This window comes from Arachis hypogaea, chromosome 12 (assembly GCF_003086295.3).
Source record: "Arachis hypogaea cultivar Tifrunner chromosome 12, arahy.Tifrunner.gnm2.J5K5, whole genome shotgun sequence".
NCBI lineage: Eukaryota > Viridiplantae > Streptophyta > Magnoliopsida > Fabales > Fabaceae > Arachis > Arachis hypogaea.
The window spans coordinates 68,247,629-68,261,307 of record NC_092047.1 but is presented as its reverse complement, the minus strand read 5'-3'; the positions used below and the strand labels follow the sequence as shown (position 1 = coordinate 68,261,307).

Below are 13,679 nucleotides of genomic sequence, written 5' to 3'. Positions count from 1 at the left end.
TGAACATGCAAAAATTCTTTTTTATTATTCTTTAACAAATGTGTAAATTATCTTCAGTATAGCTAATATAAGTCTTCTTTATAAAGGAAGAGATCGAAAAGTGCTTTGTGTTATGTTTTAATACAAAAACAATAAACACTCAAAATTAACTATCAAATCAATTACAAAGTAATCTAATTTCATATTTATAAACAGATTTCATAATCAATATAAATCTAGTTTATATATTTCTATGAAAATGTTTTCTTGCTTGCATCCTTTATGCAACGTTTGAATAAAGTTTGATTATTTTGATAACTGACTAATTTATTAGAAAAACAAAACAAATATAAATATACACAAGGGACTAATAATCTTTGATATTTATGAACAATTTTGTTTTTCATATTTTATGAAATCGGTATCCTTATTATATTTTAACAACAGCAATCAATTACATACTCTGGAAGAATCTCCACCATAAGTTTTTCTTCATTCTAGTGCTAAAACTCAAAACGATTAGGGATACACGGATAGTTACATTTTGTCTAATACTCAAATAATTATTCGATATTACCAGTGCTTTGAGTATTAATGAATTTCATTTACGTCAAATGAAAACAATAGTTAATTTTATTTTATTTGATAATATATATAGAATATAAAGTAGGGATCTATCCATGTGCAATGCAACGTGGATATAAACAAGAGAGGTTGCAGATTATATTTTCTATTCCTCCAAATTATAATGTCAACTAATTATTGGGGCCGGGGCTTTGTTGGAGGACAAGAGCCTCTGAATTAACTGCCATGAGGATCAGAGGGTTTGACTAAAAAATCATAATCAGAATATAAGAGAGAGAAGGCTTTGACTTCATTATTAAAACATGAAAAAATGTAATACAATATTCAATTGATGTGTGAAACAATATTCCTTACAACTGAAAAACCGTAACCAAATAAGCCTCATCTTCCTTTTTGCACAAAAAATAATAGCCAATTATTTTTCAAACAATGGGATTTTTCTTAAGGAGAGGGCTAATGTTTCTTGTTAGGGAAACTCTACATTATTATTATTTTTCAAACAGATCTCCATTTACTTAACCGAACACTACAGAAAATTATTCGAATAGCAACTGATTTATCAACCACTGATTTGCATATATCTTAGAAGTGTGACATGCATCTCCTGTGGCGTGCAGCGGCTGTTTTCTTCTTCTGTTTAGTTTCCTCCTTCCAGCTCTTGGCAATGTCATGAGACACACTAATGGCATCCAAAGAAGCACCGGAAAGGCCTCTCCTTGTGAACCCAACGGCATAAAGACCAGCCTTGCCTTTCCACCCATTCGGAAATGGGTCCTTTGGAACACCATCGTCTGAAAACATGTCATTTTCCTGAATAATGCACACCACATTACATGTTTAGTCCGTCAAATATTTAAATAAATTAAAAGCCTTTATTTTCTTGCTAGTTCTCTACGTGATTATCTATATTTATATTATATTATTAAACTTTGTGGGACGTTGAGTTAGTCTATTGATGTAAGATTCCATTTTTTTTAATTAAAAAAACTACATAAGCAACAAAAAATAACTCACTAAATTAATTACTGTATATTTAAATATAAATATATATTATTTTAATTAATTTTTATTTATAATTTATATTTTAACATATATTTATACAAAAAATTATTTAGTGACTGATTCTCAATATATATCAAATATAGTTGTTTTTTTTTTATTTATTATAGTTATAAATTGATATCATAAATGTGAACAATAATAAAGATTCAAATTCCTTTAAACAAAATATTTTGGTAAAATAAAAATATAAATGATCTAATTATTGTTAAATTAAAATAGTGAAACTCTTGTGGAATATAAGTTATAAAATTAATGATATGCAAAATAATAATTACGCTAGAATAAATAAGTAAAAATTGAATGCTATTCATAGTTAATCTAAGGTGAAAACTCAGGTACAGTCAGACTTCATATGAAATTGATAGTTTAGAGCCGTAGATGAAAATTTTGTTAAATCAGCCAAATCATCTAATAATACTAAAGTGAGTGTACAAATTGAAAATATGGTGTAAATATCATTTCCCAAAAACGATTACTTCTCCTAAGAGAGGACCAATGTATCAGCTAGCAAATGCGTCTCAAGCATTTAGAAATCTTAAAGTACTTCTACGATAGAAGCTTCTTTTGTTTTTTTCAACCAAAATAGAAATTAGTCCTTTCTCTCTAAACAGAGCTAAAAGAATGTGTGGAGCTCAGAGTAATTAGGAAAAAAACAAAGAGCAACGAAAAGGCAAGAAAAGAACTAACCTTAAGCCATGATGGTACATTGCTGCGGTAACCAGTAGCAAGAACAACGGAGTCAATTTCTAGAATCTTGCCATCCACAAGTTCCACTTTCCCTTGCCAGAATCTCTTGATTCCAGGTACAACTTTGATCTGACCTGATCTAATTTTCTTGAGTGCTCCAATGTCCAATACAGGAGTCTTCCCGGCAGTGTTCTTGAGCTCTAAAGGTCCTACAGAAGGCCGTTTTAGACCGTACTTTTTGACGTTTCCGAGGATCAAACTGGCCAGAATTAGCAGTATCTTGTCAACCATCCATAGTGGTAGCCGTTTCATCAACATTATTGCAAGTTCAAAAGTTGACTTTCCAAAAACTTCTCTTGGCAACACATGAACCTGATCATCAAAAGCAAAATAAATATTATGCTTCTAGTGCTGATTTTGTAAAAGAAGTGAAAACAAAAAAGCCTTGGAATAACTTGTCTATGTGTATCTCAACATCACGGATTCTATCTGTGAAAACAGCCATTGATGTAATTTTCAGAATCCTTGTGCATCAGGTTGCTTTTTTTTTTAAAGCATTTTTTGATAAAATATGAAAACGAAAAGAGAAGCCAAAATACAGTGTAAGCAGACTCACCGAGCTTCGAACAACCATGGATGGAGTTGCATTGTGGTTACAAAGATCAAGGGAAACTTCCATGCCGGAATTTCCACACCCAACAACAAGCACTTTCTGTCCTTTATAACTCTCCCCAGATTTGTAATCACAAGCATGCATGACATTGCCACCAAACTCATCCAACCCTTCAAATTCAGGTACAACTCTCTCTGCATTTTCGCCGGTGGCAACAATAAGCCACCGGCAAATGTACTCAACTTCACTGGAACCAGAGTGGCTTTTCCTAATGGTCTTAACCCTCCACAATCCAAAGGTCTCATCATACTTAGCAGACTGAACTGTTTCATTGAATTGTGGGGTTATGTTAAAGTGGTTAGCGTAGGATTCAAGGTACTTAATGAACTGAAATTTTGTAGGATATTCAGGGAAGTCTTCAGGGAAGGGTAAATTCGGTAACTGGCAGAATTGCTTGGGAAGGTGTAACTTGAGGCGATCATAGGTACGGTTTTGCCAAAGAGAGGCAATGCAATTAGCTCTCTCAAGAATGATGAAAGGGACGCCTTGGTCCTTCAGACCTGCTGCGACTGCGAGGCCTGAAGGACCGGCCCCAACTATTACTGGTCCGTTTACCCATACACATCTTCGTGTGAAGAGGTCCTCAGGGTTGAAACTTTGGACCATTGGTGGCATGTTGAGACAAATGTTATGCATATTTCTCTAATTGACTTTTGCTGAAAGATGAAACACAGAGAGAAAGAGAGAGAATGAATTGAGGAGTGGAGGAAAAGGGAGAAGTGAGGGTATAAATAGTGAAGGGTGTTGGAGCGTCAGAGCTTGCATGTGATGTCATTTTTCAAATGGTTCTCAAATGATAAGCTTGTGGCCGCATCCTTTGTTTATTATGCAATAAGTAATTATATTGTGTTGTATTTGATTTTTAATTTAATTTCAAAAGCTAACTGATGAATCTCCATAATCATGCATATTAATAATGGATCGTTAACAAACTAATAAAATTATTATTGTAACTTGGTGTTACAATGCGAGTGAATTAGAAACCATGTGAACTTCAATTCAAATACTAGGTATATATTGAATGATTATTGAAGTCATTCATTTGAGATGAGGTCACTTGCCACAAGCGATTCTTTTGATAAAGTATACTAATAAGAGTTGGTTTCATGTATAAGTAATTTAAGTTTTATACATGAGTCAAATTAGTCTTTTATATTTTAATTGAATCAAATTGATTCACAAATGATATTTAATTTTAATACATTGTCAATGTAAAATAATTTTACATATAATAAATAATATACTGTTACATTATAGAAAAAAACTGATGAACCTTCATGAATCTTGCAATAACTTGTTTTTCAAGAAATACAGAGAAGACATGTTTTCTCTAAGAACTGACGGAGAAGAAAACTAAAACTGAATTTTACTTATCGTGTATGAATAAAATGCTGAGAAACAAAAGGTATATATATATATATATATACTACAATGTTGCAGCAGCTGCATAGTCTAAGCATAACTAACTTTCTAACCAAACTCTAACTTCTTAATCACGACTCTTCTCGATCTTGATCTTTAATATTTTCAACAACTTTAGTAAAAATAACTATTTTTTATATTAACGGCATGAATAATCATAAAAAAATGTAATTAGATGACTGTATAAAATATTTTACATTGTTAGAGCATCAAAATTTAAAAAAAAATTATAGACTAATCTAATGCAAGTTAATTAATTTGGAAGATCAATTTGATTCATATGATGAAATTACTTTTCCAGAAACTCTAAAGAACCATAGTTTTTAGTAATTTTAGCCATTATTTGACCGTACAAATATTAAATTGACTTAAATAAATAAATTTTACAAATTTATGTGTGCAAATTTAAAAAAATTTGAGTACAAATAATATTGATTTATGTATGCAAAAATAAATATAGGTGCAAATTATATGTTTCTTATGTGCAAACACCTACAAATATAGGACAAACTATTGTTACCAAATATTGGTTGAAAATAATAATATTTGCTATCACGTAACATTGCTGATTACTTTTATTTGTAATTAATTTAGCATCAAATAAGGTTTCAAAATTTATTTTTATGATTAATAAAATATCAACTATATTAGGTATACATACAAAATTAATTAGAAAATTAATTATTGGTATAAAATATATGTTAAAATACAAAATATATATTAAAAATAAATCAAACAATATATGCAAATATATAAAATTGAGTTAGTAACTAATTTTTTTGTTTAGAATTTTTGTAAAAAAAGAAACATAAAAGGGGAAAAAGGAAGAATGTTCAAAAATGGAGCTAAGTATTAACCAGTTAAGCAATGCACTTTACATGGAAGATTCATTCAACAGTTTTCTGAAGCGCACATGGTTAAAAGAAACCAACCGTTTTCATGTGGTTGCTGTTTCAAATCCCAAGATAACTGCCTATAAAAAAAAGAGGTCCAAACTATACATAGTTTTTGCTGTCACATAAGCTTTTTAAATCATCCATATTCTCCCATCCATCATGCGGATGCATTGAACAAGACTTACATTTTAGTTGTATTTAGTTGCTTATCATCATAAAATATCAACTTAATTACATCCAAAATACTAGACATTAAGAATTCAATAATTACAAATAAGAGGTAATGACCAAATCAGTACTCAAAAGATTCAAACGCTGACATTTTGGTACCTCATTATTGTTATTGACAAAATGGTCCTTACAAAATTTTTAAATTTGACAAGCGTACCCACGAGTTCGCCGGAGCACATCTCTGACAAGTATAGTGCTGACATGGCCATTACATTTTGATGACATGGCAACCCCCCCAACCCACCCTACTTCCTTTCTTCCTTTCCAACGCACTTCTCCTTCTCCTTCCCCCTCCCCAACGCACTCCCCCCTTCCCCTTTCCGAATGCACTCTCCCCCCTCCCCAGTCCTAATCCTTCCCTCCCCCTTCCTAACCCTAATCTCCCATCCCCAACGCACTTCCCTCCTCCTTAATAAAAATCTCCCTTTCTGAACCCTAATTCCCTTCCTTTGCCCCTTTGAATTCTAATCCCCTTCCCAACACAGTGTCTCACACTCTCAATTCACTTTCCCCCAAAACAGCAGTGGAGCTCAACCTTCTCAGTCTTAAAGAGCTAGTGTCATCGACACCGCACTGTCGCCATCTCGTCGTCGGGTCTTCTGTGTCCGCCAGTGTCGTCTATCTCCTTCGTGGCATTGCATTGTCTGTGCGCCTCCACTGTTGTCGCCTTCACTGCTTGAATCTGCTTGCTGCTAGCCCCCAGTCGCTGCCATGCCTCCTCTGTATGGGTTCCATCTTGGCTCCATCGTGCCCTCTCTGTGTCTGGTGTTCTTCTTCTATTCTTGCTTTGGTGGTGTTGTATTAAGTTTTATTTTATTTTATTTTATTTTGATTATTGTATATGAATTTGTTTGTTTTCTCTGAGTTTTATTGTTATTAATTTTTTTGAATGATAATTTAACCTAAAAATTGGGACAATTCATGATTTGGGGCAATTCTGTTGATGTTGAGGTTGTTGTTGCTGTGAATGGTGGTGTTGAGGGAGGGAGAGGGGAGTGTGCGTTGGGGAAGGGGGAGTGGTGGAGATTATTATTGCTGTTGATATTAAGGCTATTGTTACTGCAAGTGGTGGGGTTGAGGGAGGGAGGGGTAGTGTGTGTTGGAGAGGGAGAGTGGTGGAGGTTATTGTTGCTGTTGATGTTAAAGTTGTTGTTGTGAATGGTGGTGTTGAGGGAGAAAGGGGAAGTGTACGTTAGGGAATGGGCTGTGATACGGCGGGGACTACGATGGGGAAGAAGTGTGCGTTGGGGACGGGACTGCGACAGGGAGGGAGAGGGAAGGGGAGGGAGTATGCGTTGGGGAGGGAACTTTGGGGATGGTTTGCCAAATCACCAAAATATGGTGGCCACATTAGCATTGTGCTTGCCGGAAATTTGCTCCGGCGAGCTTGGAGGCACGCTTGTCAAATTTTAAAATCTTTTAAGGATCATTTTGTTAATAATAATAGTGAGGTACCAAAATGTCAGCGTTTGAATCTTTCGAGTACTGATTTGGTCATTACCTCTTACAAATAAATATAGAGTTTAGTTATTATATGTTGTCATTAAAAATATCCGTTTAGATTACGATTAAAAAAATGTTTTTAATATATTTATTTTATATTTACTAACAAAATATATTTCAAATTTTTTATTACATGTTAGCTAAATCTAAATATATAATACTTTGATAGGATGCTGCCACATGTTTCTCAGCAGGCGAAAGTTTAGATTAGCTACGGTATTTTTTTGAGGCCAGTTTTCATAATTGTGGAGTTGAAAGTGAATGTTCATGCCTGCTTTTCTAATTTTTGAGAAGCATCTAGAATATTTTATTATCGAAGAAGTTCTTCTCTGAGTACTAATTAATTTGCTATCCAATTTTGGTGCTCGAGTGGTCTGGTCCATCATGTGTTTTCACAAAGGAACACGTGATTGATTGCTTTTTTTTCCTTCAATGTGGGTTATTTAGATAACCAAAAATGAGGCCATATTTGAGAATTAAGGACAGTTTTAATAATATTACAGTGGAGCAGACTCACTACTTTTAGATGTCTATTAATTGCTTATGACATTGGATACCAGACTTAAGGTGTTGGTGTTTTTGTTACACATACTTTCATCATTTAGCATCTTTGTTTTATGATGTTGAGTTCACATCTGAATTATATTGTTGATACTTGGAAAATACAATATTGACATGCTCAATCACTGAAATGTGCTGGCTTCACAATTAACACTCAAGTGACGCAACAAGTCGACATAGCCCTTTGTTGCAAACCCATCCTGAAATGTCCATTTCCAATTTTCCATTATTGATCTATGCATAACACATATATATTGAGACAGAACAACCAAGAATAAGAACATGGAGAAAAGGCAATGCCATTCTGATGAACATATGTTATCTTGACACCTTAAAGATTTGTTTTTCTCTAGAAGGTTCAAAAGATTATGATTTTAATTGTCCAAGTTTTAAAATGGACATCTGGTTTATTTCCTTGTGAAAAATCGTTTGCACAATAAGAAAAATGTTAAATATTGTCGAATTTAGTATTACACGTTAATGGCGGTTTTATCGTCAAATTTATCGGTAGCGTAGGCATCAAATTCGTCGGGTGAAAGTATTACCGGCGGATTTTGGTTTCCAATGGTAAATTCGCCCATAATAATTTGAGAAAAAAAATAAAAAAAAAATAGATGTGAAAGGTAGGGGTGGATTTACTGGCGGATTTATTTAGTGGACGTTACTTTTTAACGAACTTAAATGCGTTACTGTCGAATTTATCCGTTGGTAAATTCGATGGTAAGGATGCGCTAAATTCAAAATACACGGCCCTCCTCCTCACTTTCGAATACCCCTTCTCTCTCCACCACTCTCCTCTCTCTTTCTCTTTTCTCTCTCTACCATTGACAACCTCATTCGGTTACCCTCCGCTAGCGCCAACCACCTCCATTCTCCTCCTGTATGGACTCGACTTGATTTTATTTTGTCGCCTGAAACAGAGCTGCTTTGTTTGTCTCTGTCACCATTAGAGTCGTTGTCGTTGTTGTTCCCTCTATTGTCGGAGCTACGTCTCTCCCCCCTCCCCCTCCTTTAGGTAGGTTGCTCTCGTCCCTCTTCCTATTCAATCCACGTTTTTATTTCAATTTAAATGAAAATATCCTAACCTCTTTTTGAACCTTAACCCTACTTCTTCCACTCCTCAAACATGGAGTCTCCGATTTCACTTTCAATACTTACAAACTGGTACTTTTGATTTCGTTTTCAACTCTAAATTTTAATAAGTTAATTAATTTTTATTTGGATTGGTCTTATTAGTGGGGTTGGAGGTGCCGTGCAAAATTGGTTGTGCGTGGCTGTTCATTGGACCCTCTCATTGGTCTCTCTGAAGAGGTTACTCAAGATGTAATTGGCATTCCAGAGTGCAAAGATGCATAATTCAGTTATTTTCTTCACATGATTCAATTTTATTAACGCGTGTTTGTGTTCTTTCTTTATTATTATAAATAATAAATTTTATTTTAGTGTTCTTATTCTTTGACATGAAATTATTCTAAGTAAGTTTTCTGTGTGTTGTGATTTTTTGTGCAGCTCATTATCCTAATCTTAATGCTACTTGATGCATGAGCATCATTTGATAGTTTTCTTGTTAATTATATCAATGATGATAATGATTCTTCACTATTTCTTCACTACTTCTCTTATATGTTTTGTAGGAGATTAGTGAAGATTTGCTTTATAAAAGAAAAAAACTAGAGAAGAAAAAACAGAGGAGGAGGACACAAGCAGAGACGTGGCACGTAGGGGAGCAACGTCCCATGTTGGGCCAACCTCCAGAGACCACAACTTTCTCCTCAATGAAGACGCCGCACGTGTGGGAGCTCACATCCCAACTTCTTCCTCAATGACCCTGAATTTATTACAATCACATAATAAATGGATATGATGAATGCCTGTCCTATTGGATGTGATACCACTCATTGGTTCAACTGCTAATCAGACACATCCTTTCGGATGTTGCCTTTTTGCCATGCCCCTAGGATATAGTGTCTGATAAACCCATATTTTATGATATATATTGTGCTCAATTTAAGTGATTTATTCAACCCTTCACCCACTTATTTATGTAAATTGCATGGTTTTACTTTCCCTTCCTTATTATGTGATATATGTGAAAAACATGTTTCCTATGCTTTAAAATAATTATTTTAATTACCTTTTATTACCATTCGATGCCATGATTTGTGTGTTGAGTAGTTTCAGATCTTCTAAGGCAAGGAATGACTTAAAGGATGGAAAGGAAACATACAAAAATGGAAGGAAAGCACAAAATGGAGTTTTTGAAGAAACTGGCAGCGACGCGAACGCATGGACGACGCGGTCGCATGCCTAGCGCAAAAAGGGCAGCGACGCGAACGCGTGACTGACGCGGACGCGAACCTTAAGCAGAACGCAGATGACGCATACGCGTGACCGAAGCGGACGCGTGACAGACGCCACGCACCAGAAACTGCAGAAAACGCTCCCAGCGATTTCTGAAACCCTTTTTGGCCCAGATCCAAGTCCAGAAGGCACAAATTAGAGGTTATAAAGTGGGGGAATGCATCCATTAATAAGGAGGGCCTTGAATTATTTACTTTTCATAGTTTAGATGTAGTTTTTAGAGAGAGAGGTTCTCTCCTCTCTCTTAGGTTTTAGGATTAGGATTCCTCTTAAGGATTTAGAATTTCAACTCTTCATCAGGTTCAGTATTTCTTTTACTTTATATTTCTCTTTTACTTTCAGATACTTTAATGCTATCCTTTAATTACTTATGTTGCCAGATTGGCTTATGAATTCTTTATGTTTAGATTGATTTTCTCTTATTTAATGCAATTGAGGTATTTCAGATCTAAGATTCTTATTTAGCTTTTTACATTATTGGCTTTAATTGATTAACTGGAAGCTCTTGAGTTATCAACTATCCGTGATTGGTTGTTATGTCGGCTAATTGACTGGTATTCCACTAACTCTAGTCTTTCCTTAGGAGTTGGCTAGGACTTGGGAATCTAACTAATTAGTTTACTTGACTTTCCCTTGCTTTCATAAGGGTTAACTAAGTGGGATTAACTTCCATTCTCATAGGAGTAATTAGGATAGGACTTCCGAACTTTCATACCTTACCAAGAGTTTATTTTACAGTTATTTATTTATTTTATTTGTCATTTAAATTACTTGTCCCTTACTTTCAAAACCCCCCAATTTATAAAACTCATAACCATTAATAAGAACATACCTCCTTGCAGTTTCTTGAGAAGACGACCCGAGGTTTAAATACTTCGGTTATCAATTTTAAAGGGGTTTGTTACTTGTGACAACCAAAACATTTGTACAAAAAGATTTTCTGTTGGTTTAGAAGCTATACTTACAACGCGATCATATTTTTATATTTCTTTACCGATAGAAAAACCGATCGTCAAAATGGCGCCGTTGCCGGGGAGCTGCAAACGTGTGCCTTATTATTGGTTATTGTAAATATTTTTCTTTTACTTGTTTATTTGTTTTTGTTTTCTCCTTTTATTTCCATTAGCTACTATGAATTCTCACCCCTCTCGCTTTGACTTTGGTTCTAATATTGTTGAAGGGAACGAAAGCTATAGCAGGAACATGCATCAAGGTCAGAGCAATCAAAGATGGATGGAGCCAAGAGGATCTGATCAACCCTTTAGGCAACAACACCCTCCAAGATATCATGGACGAGGACCAATACAATGCATACCAAGCTAACAGACATGGTGGACCCCCTTGTAATTACCGACAAGTCCCACCCTGTGCTTATAGACCATCCTCTCAACGTAGCTTTGAACCACCACACTCACAAGTTCCTTTTCACCATTCACCACTGTATGACCCTTATCCACCACAATCCCAATCCAATTACTCCCAAGAACCACCACATTATTATTTTAAACCCTCTCCCCCAACCAATGAACCCTCATACCCACCCCAACCTCCAATGAATGACAAACTTCGTGTTCTTCTTCAAGGGCAAGCAAGGATACAAAAGGGTGTACTGGAACTCACTACATCCTTAACTGAGGTAGTAAATATAATAGCCTCTCGACATCTGAGAACTCAAAGTACTCCCATCGCTACATGTGGAGAATCAAAGGATGAGCGTAGCATGAAGGAAATACTAGAAACTTCGGTGGACAATGAGGAGCATGGCTTTGTATTGGAACAAGTAGAGGAAGCCATGATAGCTGTAGAGGAAGAAGTGGTTGACGGTTTAGAAGATGCTGAACCTCCATGGGAATCAGGAACTGTAAAGGATTCCGCTGAGAAGTCCGAAATTAATGACAAAGAGGACAGTGCACAACCTCTAATGCATATACCTTGTGAAAAATTGGACGGAACAGACCAAGAAGTTGATTCCATGGGCAGTGATGATCATGAATCAAGCTCTCCTAGTCATGAACTCACATCCACAACTGAATTCCTTGAGCCTGAAGAACCTTATCCAAGTGAATACGAAGATGACGTCGAGGTAGATTTCTCTCAACCTCCAACGCATGACTTAAGTGATGAGGAAGACATAGAAGAGTTTGATCAGGGCGCAGTTGCAGTTGAAGAGTTTTGCAAAGAAGTGGAGGAATTCACAGAAGAATACAAGGGAGTAGAGCTTACAAAACCACTGAAAACACCTATCCCAAGGCCATTACCACCTAATACAAGCTTCAAGTGGGTACAATCCTTAACCTTTATCTTTACTTTTCCACTTGCATATGGTTTGCTTGAAACAGATGGCCAGCTTAGAGCTCTCTGCGGCTTTAAGAGTAAGAAGGAAATGGCTCGCACTCAGAGCTGGTGTACAAGATTCAATAAGGTTCCGCGCTTCGATTCGAAGTGCAAGGATTGGTATCAAGTTATATTGAATGGGTCTTGGAAGACGTTTGGTCATCTTAGTGAGAACACAATTTCTAAACCGCCTGGATGGAAAAATATAGATCAAGACAAAGGCGGATTTAAAAACGAAGTTTGGGATCCTGGAATCTATTCTGACATCCGTCACCCCGGGAACCTGAGAACCTGTTTGAAGCTGCTCAACAGCTTTACATGCCTAGTTTGGGACCCTGGAGGCTGTTGGCATTCCAAACATTGGTGGAGATTTCTGGATGAATTTAAGCATAAGCCACCATAACAGGAAGCTCATCCAATGTCCAATTTAAGGACTTTAACTAAAAGTGCTAGGTGGGAGACAACCCACCCTCGTATGGTCGTTTCTTTTTCAATTTTTATTTCGTATTGTTTGTTTTTATGTTATATTATTTTTATTGAACCTAGATGTTATTTGTAGCATTTGCATTAGCATTGCATACTGCATAATTGCATATTTGCATATAAAATTTTTTTTTGCACGACGCGTCCGCATCACCAGTGCATTAGGAAGAAAAGGAAAGTGAATAGAAAGTCACGCGAAAGCGTGGTTGGAGGCGTGCCTTTGGCACAAATTGTCCCATGCGACCGCATCGCTAAAGCGTTCGCGTCAGTTGCGAAAACTACCTCCCGCGCGTTCGCATCAATCACGAGGACGCGTGATCTGGAAATTGGAGTAAAAATCCAACGCCCAGAAATCCGGGCTGGAATCGTGTGGCTGGTGTACGTTTAGCACAAAACGGCCCACGCGTTCGCGTCCCTGACGCGAACGCGTCGCTTGCAAAACACCCATCCCACGCGAAAGCGTGAGCGACGCGTTCGCGTCGCGTGGATATTATGGCACCCCAATACATACAGAGAGTTGCGCTGAAACGACGCTGGAATTGTGCGTTTAGCACAATTTCCAGCGACGCGGTCGCGTGCCTCACGCGACCGCGTCATTCATCCTTTTACCCATTCCATGCGATCGCATCACTCACGCGATCGCGTCAACCCCATTCCACCCTAGCCACACGATCGCATGCTCCACGCGTTCGCGTTGATTCAAAATCCCTAACCCAACCACGCGAAACCCTATTCCCCCCTCGCATCACCATTCTCCTTCCCCAACCCCCTCTGCTCTCTCTTCCTCCTTCCTCTGCACCCATCACCACCGCCAACCACCCCTGACCGCTGCCCCAGCGCCAACCACCCAGATCCACCGCGATGCCCACCCTCCTTCTTCTTTCTCCCCTCCTTCTCTTTCC

The 13,679-nt window shown here is 36.7% G+C and overlaps 1 protein-coding gene across 1 annotated transcript; it reads right to left on the bottom strand.

Annotated features, from left to right (window-relative positions):
* Nucleotides 1–831: 831 nt before the first annotated feature.
* Nucleotides 832–3,689, bottom strand: LOC112729267 (probable indole-3-pyruvate monooxygenase YUCCA3). The gene is made up of 3 exons (XM_025779555.3): nt 2,930–3,689; nt 2,314–2,685; nt 832–1,374 (listed from the first exon to the last, which is right to left on the bottom strand). Exons 1-3 carry the CDS (start codon nt 3,620–3,622, stop codon nt 1,147–1,149), a joined length of 1,293 nt encoding a protein of 430 aa, XP_025635340.1. The 5' UTR covers nt 3,623–3,689; the 3' UTR covers nt 832–1,146.
* Nucleotides 3,690–13,679: the final 9,990 nt, after the last annotated feature.

Bases quoted from the DNA above. Each gene is read 5' to 3' on its own strand.
- LOC112729267 (XM_025779555.3), bottom strand. From the start codon at position 3,622: ATGCATAACATTTGTCTCAACATGCCACCAATGGTCCAAAGTTTCAAC. The intron at 2,686-2,929 runs GTGAGTCTGCTT...TTTGATGATCAG, and splicing joins CCATGGTTGTTCGAAGCTCG to GTTCATGTGTTGCCAAGAGA. The intron at 1,375-2,313 runs GTTAGTTCTTTT...TGCATTATTCAG, and splicing joins ATGTACCATCATGGCTTAAG to GAAAATGACATGTTTTCAGA.